Source organism: Theropithecus gelada, chromosome 3 (genome assembly GCF_003255815.1).
Source record: "Theropithecus gelada isolate Dixy chromosome 3, Tgel_1.0, whole genome shotgun sequence".
Taxonomy (NCBI): Eukaryota; Metazoa; Chordata; class Mammalia; order Primates; family Cercopithecidae; genus Theropithecus; species Theropithecus gelada.
Window position 1 is genome coordinate 73847041 of NC_037670.1, and position 15319 is coordinate 73862359.

The 15319-nt window shown below is 40.5% G+C and overlaps 1 protein-coding gene across 2 annotated transcripts in view; it reads right to left on the reverse strand.

Annotated features, from left to right (window-relative positions):
- POU6F2 (POU class 6 homeobox 2) overlaps nucleotides 1-15319 on the reverse strand; it is a 491967-nt gene that overhangs the window by 391078 nt on the left and 85570 nt on the right. For both annotated transcript variants that reach the window (XM_025380080.1, XM_025380079.1), the window contains exon 3: nucleotides 1435-1606. In XM_025380080.1, the coding sequence (XP_025235865.1) occupies nucleotides 1435-1606 (172 nt within the window). The remainder of the gene's footprint in view (nucleotides 1-1434; nucleotides 1607-15319) is intronic.

Genomic DNA, 15319 nt, shown 5'->3' on the forward strand with positions numbered 1-15319 from the left:
ACACTGTAAAAAAATTTCTTTAGGGTGAAAATGCTAAAACCCGAATGCACGGGTTTGGAAATTCATGTCAGAGGTGGCATTGCTGCTTTTCAAAGAAGGGGTGCTACCAAAGAATTTCTAGCAATTGGAATCTAGTATATTGTTAAGCATAAAACAGTATTGTACCAAGAGAAAATCTGAAAAGCAGAGTTTCTCTGTGACATCTCTCTAACGTTTGATTGAGTAAGCATTTAAAATTAAGGAAAAGCTTGTCTGTTGAAGCAAGCTAGCCTAGAGTTGCCAAACTCTCAAGGCAGCTTGCTTTCTGTCTGTTAAAATACATAAATAAATAAAGCCTGTGTTTTAAGCCGAATTGCTGATTTTCTTAACAAAGTAGTAGTCTATGTAATGATTTTTTTTTTTTTTTGAAGTTCAGGTGCTTGTTTCTTACCTGAGACCAAGCAGTACTCTGCCTGATATATATACCTCAGGTTAGTAGGTATACATATGTCTATGTGTGTGTGCACACACATGCACTTGAAAATAATTAAAAGCAAATGTTTCAGGAGCAATTGTTCTGAAAAGCTAACGTCACTCTGAACCCTAAAGTGCTTCTCCAGCAGAGACATCCATTAACATCTATCACTCAGGCACGCGCCTCAACAACCCGCTCCCCTTTCTGATTAGAGATCACAGTTGCATGAGTTGGCTTACCGAGTGTCATCTGTTTGAATGACAGATGTCTTTGCTGGAGTGGCACTCTGCTTGTTCTTGTTTTGTTTATGAAACAAAGATTCCTAAAAGGTCCTGGGCTGCCTCTACTTTTAGTTATGAGGCTATAAACACAATGTCGAAAAGGAGAGGGGTAGAGGAGGGAATCAGAGAACCTGTTTTCTTTCCTCATCACCTTTTTTAAAGAAGAAATATTCATTCTGATTGTGATGACACATGTTATTTCTTAGAGCAATTCCCGTGGCCACCTTTGTTTACCTGGCATAGCAAGACTTGTATTGATATTTTTCAGTTCTCCTCTCCCATCTTTAGACGACAGATAATGTCTTTACTCACCTTCCCCTTAACAAAAGGCTGTGAAGCAACCTGAAACCGAGTCGATATTTACTCAATAAATGTTAACCAATTTTCACAATGGAACCGATTTCCTGATTATTATTACCACTTTCTACTTTTTTCCAAATAATTTCCAGCCTGGGGACTCTAGCAATATTTGACAAGTCAAAATGGGCAGCGAATAAGTTCCTTGTTGGTAAAAGTTTGGAGGACATCCTCCTAGCTGGCTGGAATCAGCTTCGGTGGCTTAGCACCTCCAAGATGCTCCTTTTTAGTACTTACGAGAAAACTGAATGAACAACAGAAAAAAAGGGGGGGGTTGGGGGAGTTGGATTGCTCTTCCGGACACCATGGTAGTACTGAAATGAAATACCTAGACAGACTTACCGAAGAGCTTGCTGGGAGTGTCCTCGCTGTCATTTGATTCCACAGGCGCAAGCAGGGGCTCATTCAGCTCGCTGTCTGAAGTAGCAGCCTTGTCCTCACCTCTCAACTCCGCATTCATTTCACTCCGCACTGACAGCAAGGGCTTACTGACTTGTCCAGCTATCATTGGATCCTAGGATGGGCGAAAAGAGTGAAGGGGAGGAAAAAAAAAGTGGCAGCTTTAGAGTGCGTGTCCTCTCTCTCCCTCTCCCTCTCTCTTCTCTCTCTCTCTTCCACACACACTCTCCCTCTCTCCTCTCTTATCTCTGGCTGCTCCCGCTGTTATTGCTGGCTGCAGTCAAGTGAAGAGCTATTACAGATCCGATGAGTTCTCCATTACTCCCCACCCTATTAAAGCTCAACTAGCATGTGAGAGATTCAGGAGGCTTTGGAGGAAAAAAAAAAAAAAAAACTTATTTGAAAGCAACCTAACCAACACAGCTTTAATTGTGGGATATGCTTTTGTGCGAATGGTTTTACACCTTGTTCTGTCTTTAATGCAGTAAGAAAAAAGAAAGTGCTGGGCTTGTACTTCAGCAACATACTAAAAAGGAAGAGCACCCTATGGAGGAACCACGGGCTATTTTAAGAAGCCTTCTCCCCAGGGGAGAAGCAATTAAACCCTATCCCAAGAGCAGAGAAAAAAGATAGGGAGAAAAGAGACCTCGAAAGGCTTTCAATGGAATAAAAGATATTTCTTATGTAAATTCTATAAGCACCCTTAGAAGTTGGCTTCACTGGTCCCAGATTGGGAACCGGAGCTGACCCCAAATCAAATGAACATTTTAAAGCAAATAATACACAACACAATACACGAAAATTGATTTAAATTTTTTTTTAAGGAATTGGGAAAATACTTACAAACTGTGTTCAATAATTCGGATACCTAGAGCATCACACACCCAGAGCATTAAAGAAAAAGAAAACAAAAATCGCCTTCAGAAAAGACAAACTTTCCCCCTTAATTATTTAGATCTACTTTATCTTCAGCTCATTTAGGAGGGCATTTTAGAATCAGAAATATTTTCCAAGTGTAGTCTTTTATTCCATTTGCAAACTGAGACGCATAATATTGTTTTGGCACAATATCAGATGCAGAAGGAAAGGAGGAGCAAGAAGTGCCCTTTTTGCGAGATCTGGGAGCTATTTATTGCCAAGTTCATGCCTAAATGGTTCCTGAGCAGGAAACAGGTGACCAGCACAGAAGCAGGTGGGGCGGCATGCTCCCGGGTCCCACCATTGCATTGGTTGCGGTATGCCTGTGTTTTTTTTTTTTTTTTTAATGTATTCATGCCTGAAAAGTGAATTTGATATGACACATGATAATCTATGAAAATGTTAATCAATACAAATAGTTTAAGCTGTCATCAAATGCACTTCTTTAGTCAATACTCATACCATTGAAAACAATGTCACTGTCACCAGGGCTTAATTTGCACAGCACTTAAATATTGGACTCTGTGCATCAATGCACTTCTTCTTCAAATACTGTAGGTAAACACATTTTCTCCCTATTTAAGGCTGAAGCACTCAGCACGCATTTAGCTGAGCCGAATCCTCCCTTTTGAATACCTTGATAGGTCCACTGGAGGGCAAAATTAATACTTAATTGAATCTCACAGTCATCAAAATAATCAATACTTTTTTATTATTTATTCTTTACAGTCTGTTGACTGTTTCAAACCTCTGAGGGAATGGTGGAAAGGATTCATGGCTTTGAAACACTGTCATTTAACAAGGTAATTTTCAGTGGGGCATTAGGGGTTGTGAAACATATAATAAAACAAAAATGGTGGCTTATAATAGGAAGAAAGAAAAGAATTATATTTCTGCCATCTAACAAAACAGGATAAATAAAAAAGCAAGTGCAGAGAAAGAGAGAGAGCGAGAAAGGAGGGGGACGAGGGAGAGAGAAAGACTGGCTTTTGAAGGGTTTTATCATATCAAGAGCAGAGCCGAGCTTTCATAATGCTGACATTTCTCATCCTGACAATCCTAAACAAGTGGAAAGGATGAGATCGCAGATATCATCTTTCATCACATTCCCCAGCTTAAGAACCAACATGACAGCTCCTCTTCCCTTTACACTGTTAATTACTAAATAAAATACTACTCTCTGTCAGCACCAGATTATTGCAGATAGCAACCACAAACATTTCTCCATTGTTTTCCCCCCTCAGAAATGGTGATACCTACCTTGAACTCCTTAGAAAAGAAATTAGACTTGTCTCACCATATTGTAAATATTTGAAATATAATCAATGTAATCAATGCAGTCGATTCACAGTATTGTCAGCTTGAATTTGCTAGTGATAGATTTGCATTTTGTTTACTGGGTCTTGTTGCCGGGATTTGGAGCGCTTGAAACTTGGGGGAGATGGGGGAGGCAGGAAGAAGGGAAAGGAGACACACAATTCTCAAAATTTCCCCAGATCTCTTTCCTAAATATCTAAGAAAGCATGCCTGTTCGAGTTCTGATTCAGTTGGTGGGTGGGTGGGTAGGGAAAGAAACAACGCTCGTTGGTTGACCTCGTGGCATTCCTAAGTATACTTGTCATGTGATGTCAAGATCCCAGGTTTACATTCTAGTCCACTCTTTTTACTTTATAAAAGGTTGAATCCTCAGTCTCTCTAATCTAAAGGAAGGGGTGTGACCTGTACCTTTGAGATACCCAGTCTCTGTTGCTGTACTGTTCATCTGAGCATTTTTTAAGATAACGTTAATGATAAACTTATGTTGAGAATAGCAGCCTTATGATAAGTCAGACATGATTATTAATGTGCCAGTGAATATCTGGGCAAACTTAAGAAAGAATATTCTACTCTTGCTTTATTTGTAAAGGGTTGAACTGAATCCTGAACCACACTGACAAGCTGAAATGCAGCTGCTGAGTTCAAGTGCACTTAAATCTTTAAGATGTTCCGTCTGGCTGATGTGTGCAAAACATGCACTGGCAGATGGTATATGTTCACTGACCATTAGCTCTTCTTCCTTAAATTACTTTTATGTACCTCATACATGGCTAGGTTCCCAACTAGTGCCTCTCACTGACTTGAGCTTCGAAAATCCAAGAGTTTGTCATTCAAGTACTCATTTGAATTTTTTGTGTTACAAACACTTTACGTTTTCCATGATGCAGCCCATATATATATACACACACACACACACACACACACATACATACATGACATGGTTAAACAGCAAACCCCCAGTGAGGCAGAGAGCAGACAGCTTTTAATCACAGCTGCAGCCACTGGGGGGTCCATTTGAAAATGTGTCACAAGCAGTAACCAGTGAGTACAGACTTATAAGTGATGGGGGAGTGCCTCTTTCAAGTAGCACTCGGCTTGGAAGTCATTCTCTCTCTGCCAAGAGCCATAACAGTCTGTGAAATCCTTTCTGTCGGAGTAAAGAGAGGATTTTCCAACATGCACCTATGTAGGTGCTTGTAGAAATGTAACAGACCTGCAACTTCAACCTGTACAAGGATCTCTGCAGTGGTAAACAGGAACAGAAATAGCTAGTGCAGGTGAGAAGTAAAATAGAGCTGATGAAGACTTTTTACTTGAAACTCTGAAATTGTTACTATCACAGTAGAAGACGTTGAGACTTCTTTGCAATTTGTTTATCATCCCTGACAGAAGAAAGTGACTGGTCCACCGTGGAACAGCATTGCACGTGTGCAAGAATAGGACGTGGCATGTGCCAATACAGGACACTCACAGGGGCCATCAGAGACACAAGAACCAGATGGCGAAAAAAGGAGAAGCAGGAGAGGTAGTTTCTGTTAGCAAAAATCACAATAAAAATGTTCACCATGTCCTACAAGGAGAGGACTGCAATAACCACCAGAAACTACACAGTGATTATTTATCTCCTTCAAGCATTATTAAGGAATAAAAATAGGTCCCACTTATTGAATGCCTTTACCAGACAGGCTCCTCAGATGGATCTAATGTTACCCCAGCTATGCAAGGTATCAGCCCAGATGGAGGCTCAGTAGGCTATTTCTTGCCCCAAAGGCACACAGCTAAGTGGTAAAGCTGCATTTTCAACCCTGGCCGATTGATCTCCAAAAGTCAGCACCTTTTTTACCCAGTAGGCATTGAGTAAAAAATTCAAGGCTATGGACTTAGTAACTCATGGGGTATCCCAGATTTTTGGATTATGAGCCAGAGCCAGTGGCTGTGAAAGGTGTGAAAGCCTGGATACCCTAATCCCAGACATCATCTTCCCTGTGGAATATAGGAACAAAACAGCTCTCTGGTTGACTTTGCTTGAATGAAATATATGGGGCAATATGGCATAGTAGACAGGACATCAGATAATGTTCAATACCCAGGCTTGCATTCAGCTTCACCCTCTAGATAAACATGGCAAGCCACTTAACCACCTTTGGCCTTGGTTTTGTTGTCTAGAAAGTGAAAAGTCTATAATAAAACAATATTTCCCAAAGTACATTCCACGAAACACTTGCCCCAAAAGACACTCTGCAATGAAAGAGTTCTGCAGTCGTACCCACGTGGAAAACTCAGCAGGGAAGTCCACCAGGAAAGAAGTCCATCGAATTATCTTATCCTAGCATTTTCCAAGATTATCTGACCATGGGAGGTCTTTGCCTTATAACTCATATTATCTAATAGATCTGGAATGGGCAAGGTTAGATTATCTGTAAATTACTGCACTAATTTTTAATGATTTTATAATACTAAGCTCAAGCACTTCTACAAGTACCTATTTGTGTAGTGCTTCTCACATTCTAACAACTTTTACCTAATTAATGTTTCTTAGAGTTTATTATGTGTAGTTACCATATATGATATATGATTTACTATGTACTAACCATATATACTGTCATTATATGCTAACTTCTGGTGTACTTTCCTATAATTTTTAAATAGAGATGTCCCAGTGTATTTCTATCATAAAGCCTTGAAAGGTAGATATGGGGTACTGTATTAAGGAGGAGAATTCAATACCACATAAACAAATATGTAATTCAGCTAAAGACCTTCAATAATTTAACCAACAGAGTTTTGATAAGCATATTCATTCTATTTTATAGTCGGAGAAACTAAAGATAGCGAGATAATTAACTCAGCAAAGCATCCATGTCCAGTGGCAGCCACGCGATGGAAATACCCACACCTCTCTACACTGAGCTTGAACTAGGTCCAGAGTATTTTTACGTACATACAAACTAACAATGAAACAGGCCATCAGGACAGCTTTGAGGAAAATGCAAATAACATAGGCAGGCTTCAAAAATCCAGGGAAACAATTCATTTGGTTGTGAAGCACTCGAGTATGGTAGTTACACAATACACAACAGATTTATTCCTAGAAATCAATAGAAAAATTACGTTCATTATGAAGAAAAAAAATGTATTGGATTTTCCCTCATCTCTAAATGCTACATTTCAACTTAGGAAAGGATAGAAACAAATTACGTACATCCAATTTAAGATGCAAACACACCATCATATTTTGTGTTCAGTTTCTCCCATGGAGAAGAGGTAAAAATTGAAATCAAAAAGAATTAAGAGGAAGAAATGAGGCATTGGTAGGTTTGGGGAAAGGGCAACGTCAAGTGTGAATATCGTTACCTTAGTCGTGAAGAAAAACTTAGTTTCTTTTATCAATTACCAAATATTATTAATTAGTTTAGCTCTTGATATGATATTTATTGTAAGAGTATTTCTCCCAAAAGTTTTAAAACATTTCTAATTTTTCATCATTCACTATTTCCTTACTTTTTCAGTAGTTTTTAAAACAAGAACTTCTATTTGACTTTCTGAAATAAGATATTTTATTTTTATAAGTATTTTTTATTGATGTAAGTGTACGTATTTATTGTAGAACATTTTGAAAATTTGGAAAGATCAAAGAAGGATACTAAAACTATTATAAATTCACCCACAACTGATTATTTTATTTTAAATGTCACTTTTTGGGCCGCAAACAAAAACTATTTTGAAAAAAAGTGGAAAATCCCACATTTCTAGCAAATATTCAACAGACAAAAATTTCCATTATAATGCACTTCATTATAAAGCTTACACATGCATACCTTTGATTGTTCCACAGTAGATTTTTTTCACAGCCAAATATTGATCCCAGCATGCACTTCCTTCCTTAACTCAACATTCCCAGCTGCTATCGCTTTCTCCGTGTCTCTCCATTTTACAGTTAGTGTGGCTGAAATTTTATTTAATCCTATCCCAAAATATATAAGATAAGTATTCTGTGACAATCAAGCAGGACTTTCAAAATTAAAAATAAATGCTGCATGTAACAGTAGCGTACTAAAGAGGGGACCCCATGGATATTGCCTAATTTAGCGCTAATTACTGGCAGGACCAAGAATTGCTGTCTCTTTTATCTTGATTCCCATACCAATGTGGTTTTCTATATCTCGTGAAGGATATTGTGAGACTTGGCTGAGCCCGTTGGCTCACACCTATAACCCCAGCGCTTTGGAAGGCCAAGGCAGGCGGTTCAGAAGGTCAGGACTGCGAGACCAGCCTGGCAAACACGGTGGAACTAAAAATACAAAAAATTAGCCGGGTGTGGTTGCGGGCATCTGTAATCCCAGCTACTCAAGAGGCTGAGGCAGGAGAACCGCTTGAACCTGGGAGGCGGAGGTTGCAGTGAACCGAGATCATGCCACTGCACTCCAGCCTGGGTGACAGGGCGAGACTCCATCTCGAAAAAAAGAAAAAAAAGAGATACTGTGAGACTCAAGTGAGGCAATGTACAGATAACGTGTATGAATATGTTTGGAAAGATATAAAAGTACTACACAAACAGACTATTTTCTACCGCTTCCCACATTAAGGTATCTAACTGGGAGTTACTTTTCTCTCCACACCCTCAGTTTGGAGCACGAGCCACCAAATCGTTGAAGTTGAAGACTCAAATAGATGCTGTAGCGCATGCTGTGGGATGCTGCCCAGATCCTCCCTTTATTTTTTATTTTTTGAGACGGAGTCTCGCTCTGTTGCCAGGCTGGAGTGCAGTGGCGCCTTTAGAATCAAGGCACTTATTTCCCAGTAGCCAGGCATGTTGCCCCTCAATGACTCACGGTAAAGGAGCCCTTTCTCAGGAATTGCTCCTGCCTGAACGGAGCTGCCTCTCTCAAGGTCCTATCTGTTCCTCTGGGGCAGCCTGGATTTTGCCTTATGGCCTGCAAAGCCTGAAATATTTATCATTTACCTCTTTACAGAAAAAGTTTGCTGACTCGCGAGCTCCGCCCTGGGTTTGATCAGTTGCCTTAACTGATATTCATGCTCTAAGACTAGCGTTCAATCAGAAAAGCCACATTCCAGGCGTGGCCACCACAAACGTTGTTCACTGACCACCACTCCCTCGCCCTGCATTTTGCTGTTTAGTATCATTTATATCAATTTGGGTAGAATTAGTGCCTTATTGATCAACATTAACAGAGGTTAGAAATGGGTTCTCATTTGGTTAAATTAGTCATATTTAAAATATGTGCATTGGCTAAAATATTTTGGAGACCTTTCCCACCTTTGTATGCAAGCAGAGAATATTAATGATCTAGCAAGTATTGTTGTCTATGCTTATAGATCTTGCTTCTAGAACTTTGCCATATCTGCCTTAATGAACCTTCATGCAAGGTATGCTAGATTCATCTAAAATGACAGAGAACTATGACTTCATTAAGCTTTCAGACAAGTCAAGTAAACTATTTGGAAATAATTGGTGATAAAAGCGTGCTTAATAAATATCTGAACGTATGGCAGCTCTTGGTCTGAGAGCTTGTTTTCATCATAACCACAATGCAAGGCTTTGAGGACGACTTAGCAAACCCTCACTCATCTCTAACCATAATGGTAGTTTTGGTGGCCTACCATTATCTACCAAAAAGAACCTAATAGTTGTGCATACAAATGTTGCCCCAGGCCATCTGCTACACAACCCACTGTACCAGGTGATGACCCCCAGTCAGATGAACACTGTATTAGAGGCAAGCAAGCTCATTACACAGTGAAATAAGGTCTAGAGCTTCTGTTAAAAGGATGTCCCAGGCAAATTATACTATTTGCTAGTCCCACTAATCCCCAACACTTTATCAAGGGAATATTTGGTTAAGGTGAATGTACAGAATCATCTTGAAAGAAAAAAAATAATACAGCAAATACAAGATTTCCTTTGGTGTAACAGGATGGTATTTCATTACCAACAATGAGGGTGCACATATGGGCAGTTTAAGGGTCTCTTGTCTTTTTGTTGAAAAGAAAATGAGTCTGTAGTATACTTGAGGAAAGGGTTTCACAGATCTGCCCATATTGCATATTTGCAATGCATCACAGATGCAATAAAATCATGATACTTGTCTGTTAGCTAATCATTTTCTTTTTCAGATAAGTGTCCTCCTCTCCTGTCAGTATCCACATAGGGTCTCTATCCCTCTCCAAGTCCCACCATGAATGCCACGTTCTCTTAACTATGCTTATACTCTAGAGGCTACTCCAATTGATAATGAAAACCGATGCAGCTGTATTTAAACAGAGATAAGCAAATAAGCCAAACCGCTCATCAATGTAAACCTGTAGATTGAAATAACAACGTAACAATCAATTAAACAGGAGTCTGCCAGTTCTGAACTTCTACAAAGCATCTAGCACACAGCTGGACACACCTCCTCGGAATCCTCACCTTGAACCTCTATAGCTCCTTTGCCCCTAGGAGGTTAAAATGACTGTATGGATGATGCTTCACGTATACTTATCTGGGAAGAAAGGGAGACACTGGTATTGACAACCTAATAGCACCATCAATTCAATTTCTGCTGCCTTTGTGAAAAAGCATCAATAAGAGTTCAATCCAGGATCATCTAGATCTGGTCTTTTGGTAATGGGGTTATACAGCAGTATTGACATTGCATACACATACCCTATATTCATACACTCTTTATAATCTGAGGGCTTCAAATAGCTATCAGGATTTAATCAGAATACAACTCAGATTAAAGTGAATTTACATTTAGCAATTTGAATGTAGAGTTGCTTGGGAGTTACTAAGAGAGAATATCTGGTCTCTGTCCTAAAAAGAGCTTACTTTCTAGCAGCTTAAAAACTCTAGCAGAGACACTTAATTAATGTGTGTGCATGTGTGTGTGTGTGTGTGTGTGTGTATCTCAACATTTGCAACCTTTTGCAAAAGTGAGATAGTCAGTTTCCAGAATAGAAAGACCTGTTCTCTAGTCCCAGGGTTTTAAAACTGTGCTCTGAGAAGCCCTGAGGGTTTTAGAGAGGTGCCTCCAGGACCTCAAAGGGAGATAGGGGAAGACCTAAGTGCCCACTCCCAGTTTTTAAGACCATATTGGCTCCTCCCATCTATTTTACATGGAGTCTTTAGTATACTTGAGGAAAGGGTTTCACAGATCTGCCCATATTGCATATTTGCAATGCATCACAGATGCAATAAAATCATGATACTTGTCTGTTAGCTAACATTTTCTTTTTCTTTTTTAAAAATATAATTTATTTTTATTTTAAGTTCCAGGATACACGTGCAGGACATGCAGGTTTGTTACACAGGTAAACATGTGCCCCGATGGTTTGCTGCACCTATCAATGATTTACTTTTCCAAAACACTTAGGCGTTAGACCCTACAGCTGAGATGTTTGAGTCCCTGGCAGGCAGACATGTGTCAAAATTCCCAATACTGGGCACTATGTCTGATACAAAATAGGCTCTCAGTAAGTGTGTTTGACTGATTGATTGATAGGAAAGAAGGAAGGAAGGAAGGAAGGAAGGAAATGGAAGGGAGAAAAAGGAAGGAAGGGAGGGAAGGAGAGAGGAGAGGAAAGGAAAGAAAGGGAAGGGAAGGAAAGGGAAGGGAGAAAGGGAGAAAGGAAAGGAAAAGAAAGGAAAGGAAAGGAAAATGGGAAGTTCAGAGCAAGGATTAGCTTTGGCTGATATTTTTAGGATACATTCAGCTGTGTCTGAAACGACATAATATGAAGCCGAGGCCTCACCCGGCTATCATACCTCTCTGACTCTGCACACACATACACACTGACCCATATGCTGCTTCCAGAAGCAGAAGTGAGCTCAGTTTGTGTGACTGCATTACTTGTTGTAAATAGGACAAGATGGAAGAATGTCATAGCTACACTGGAAAGGGAAAGGAAAGTTTCATTTTGCCCCAGGACTGAAGTTGAATGGGAGAGGAGCGACTACCAAGCTAGTCCGGGATTAGTCCAACAAAGTGAAGGCAGCAGAGCCCCAAGGGGCCCCAGGTGTGCACAGGGACCACGCCCCAAGGGCTCAGCCTTTGGGCTCTGTCTCCTCATTCAGCTGGAAGCTTCATGTCACCGAGGGAAGCCAGCCACCGCCAGCGCCTCTATAGCACTAACTGTGGTCCCAGCCTCCTCGCGGCCTTCAGGAGCAGTGTCATCAAACACACACAGCGTATTAGAAGCGTGATTTTACTACAAGTGTTCTCTTGGTACAATTTTTCTTAGAAGAAATTTATTTAAATGAATTTTACATGAAATATGTGTATACATCTAATTCTGTCCTTCTGTTCTGATGACAAAGTTGAGAAGAAAAACTTTTTCTTCCAAAAACATCCAGCTCTTTATGGTTTCAGATTTCCATAAATAAATACAAAAATCCATCCTGCCCCCTGCTGACAGACTAATATTCCTAAAAATCCAGCTCAAAACTTGACTGTTTCCACAGTAGTTTCTGAATTGGACCAGAACTCCTACCTACGGTGCCAGGCCCTCCCCATTCGGAGCCTGGTCTAGCTGTCCTGGACTGTGACATTGGGCTGGGCACTGCAACACCAGAGAATGTGCTGTTCACATTCTAATGATGATAAAATCGCTGAGACAATTTTCTGTCATGTGGCAATAGAGCGTCCAGGTGCTTCCTGGTCTAGCTCCACAGAGATGCCCTTTGGCCTATAATAGGCAGTCTGTGGCCAGCCTCACCTGGGACCTCGAAGAGCCCCACATCTCAGTCCCACGGTGCCAGAGTGAGTGCTTGGGAACTGCAGTCCAAGAGCCTGTAGTTGGGTTCACCTGGGTTTACCTTCTACCCACTGAAGGGCACAGTTCCCTGAGCCTTCATTTCCCTGAGAGGAAAATGGGGTAATAACAGTACATGTCTCATGGGATGGATGGGTTAGCAGATTAAATAAATAATTCACAAACAGTGCTCAGAGCAGGCCAACTGCTTAGTAATAATAAGAAATTTCTATATTGCTTGCTCCCTGCTGTCTGCGACCTTTCCGACAAGGTGTGACTGTTTGTGTAGTTTATTGTGGAGAAGTGCCTTAGCCTTCATCAGATTTTAAAGGGATTCATGATCTGCTGTCTGATCTGCTCCCCACCCCACACCCCACCAAAAAAATTCAACAAGTAACCGCTGCTAAAAAGGATACACTATCTTTATATCCACACACTTCAAATATTAGGACAGTGCTGGGCACGTAATAAACTCTCACTAAATATTCATTGCTTTCATTTGAAAAACAAAAATAAGAATTGAAAGCTATAAAAGATAAGAGAAGAAAAACATTTTTTTAATTCAGATTTTTTTTTTTTTTTTTTTTTTGAGACAAGTCTCACTCTGTCGTCCAGGCTGGAGTGCAGTGGTGTGATCTCGGCTCACTGCAACCTCTGCCTCCCGTGTTCGAGCAATTCTCCTGCCTCCACCTCCCAAGTAGCTGGGACTACGCCTGCCACCACACTCAGCTAATTTTTTGTATTTTAGTAGAGATGGGTTGTCACTATGTTGGCCAGGCTGGTCTCAAACTCCTGACCTCAGGTGATCCACCCGCCTCAGCTTCCCAAAGTGCTGGGATTACAGGTGTGAGCCACTACGCCCAGCTAATTTTTTGTATTTTAGTAGAGATGGGGCTTCACTGTGTTGCCCTGGCTCATCTCGAACTCCTGAGCTCAGGCAATCTGCCAGTCATGGGCTCCCAAAGTGCTAGGATTACAGGTATAAGCCACCATGCCCGGCCAATTTAGATTTTTTAAAAAATAAAATTACTCAGAAGTCTTTTGAGAAGGTAACTCTATAAATCCTAACATCTTATGATTTTTAAGAAAAAAGTAACTGTCAGAAGGTTGTAAATTCTGTAGAATTTTCTCTCTGAATTAAAACAGTATCTGGCTTTTAATTCTACAAGGTTCACAACTCCACATTCTCTAAATAAGCCAGTCTAATTCTGTTCAAAGAGCCATTGCCTAACTGATTTCACCAATACGTGTTTTCCTTCCCTCTGTTCCCAAACTGCAATAGCACACGCTGGGAACCGCTAATGTGGCTTGGTTGCCCCAGCGTTGCTTCCTGTGCTTCCCAGCAGTCTGAGCAGCTTTCTCTTGGCCAGCACAAGATACTATGGAGTTTTCCTCTCGTTCTCTGCCTTGGGTCTGTACACGGCTGCGCTCAGCGCCAGCTGCTCCGGTCCCTCCCTCTCCTGTAATCCACTCTCCTTTAATATTCCAAGGGTGACCCTTGACTGTCCTTTGAATGCCGCTCCAATTCAAAAGGCTTCTGAGCTTTTAAGACGAGCAGAGATAACATAATTCCAAGGAGATGGGGGTGGAGAGGGAGGAAGAATGTGATTGGAAAGATTAGCTAAATCTTGTCATTCCCGGGGATTTGGCTGCTCACGAAAACATGAACTGGAAGGTTTGTTGTTGTTGTTTTTTTTTATATAGGTTATCCCCATTCCATCAGCTATCTGTATTAACCCCTATTAAAAATATTTTGCAGATTTGTTTCCAACCTAAAACTATAAACAGAGGATTAAGTAAATATTTCTTTAAATCTCTAGCCTTTGAAATTGAGGGCAATTTAAAAACCAGGCCAGCCTTTATTAATATTTACTTACATCCTCTTTAGTTTGCATGGATTGGGGATGGCTGTGAATCAGGGCCTACTTAAGACAAAGCTGATGCAATTCAACAAATATTTATTGACAGTTCATTAGTACCAGGTGTTGTGCTAGGGACAATGAGAAATGTAAAAGATCTAGAAACATTAACTGCCATAAAAAATGTCACCATCTAGTAGACATCGGCAAAGGGAAGAAAGTAATTGTATTCAGCGTCTTCCATGTGCCTGTCTACTTTCACAGTAATAATATTTTCTTAGCACCCTGATCATGTTGACGCAATGTGTTCTATGTACGTAGATTAGGCGTGTGCACACACAAACACAACGCCCTCTCTTGGAAGCACTGTCTTGACTTCATTATGGCTGCTAATAAATAAACATGTCGCTCCACGCAGGGAGTTTTGACTGGTTTTCTAGGCTTTATTTCTCATTTTAGGGAGGTAATCGGAAACTGACTACCCACCATCTCACACTCTGAAGCTCACACAGTGAAACGAGGTTTCCACACAGCCATTCAAGATTGGCACTGCTGGATGGAACAGATGAAGCATCTGAGTTGCTGTTTCTCCCTGAGTATTTGTAAAGAATTGCTGACTTAATATCCTCAAGCACCTAGAATGGCTAACGTGTTGTCAAGGGGAAAATCAGACCCATTTTAACAAATCAGTAAGACACCTTCATAAAAGCATGGATAAACAGGTGAGCTAAAGTCTTCATAAATAATTGGCTCTGTTAAGTGGGTTTAGGGGCTTATCCAGTATCCACTTGCTATCATTAATTTGCTTAGACAAATTGTTTAAGGCAAAAATGCATCATAGATTGAAGAAAAACAACATCAACTCAATGCTGGCTGAATTATCCCAAATTTTAATATGTAAGCGAGGTCTGTTCCTATGACACTGATGTACCTGTACCCCAAGAAAGCTCGATCCTCCACAGCTGGAATTTAGCCTCGTT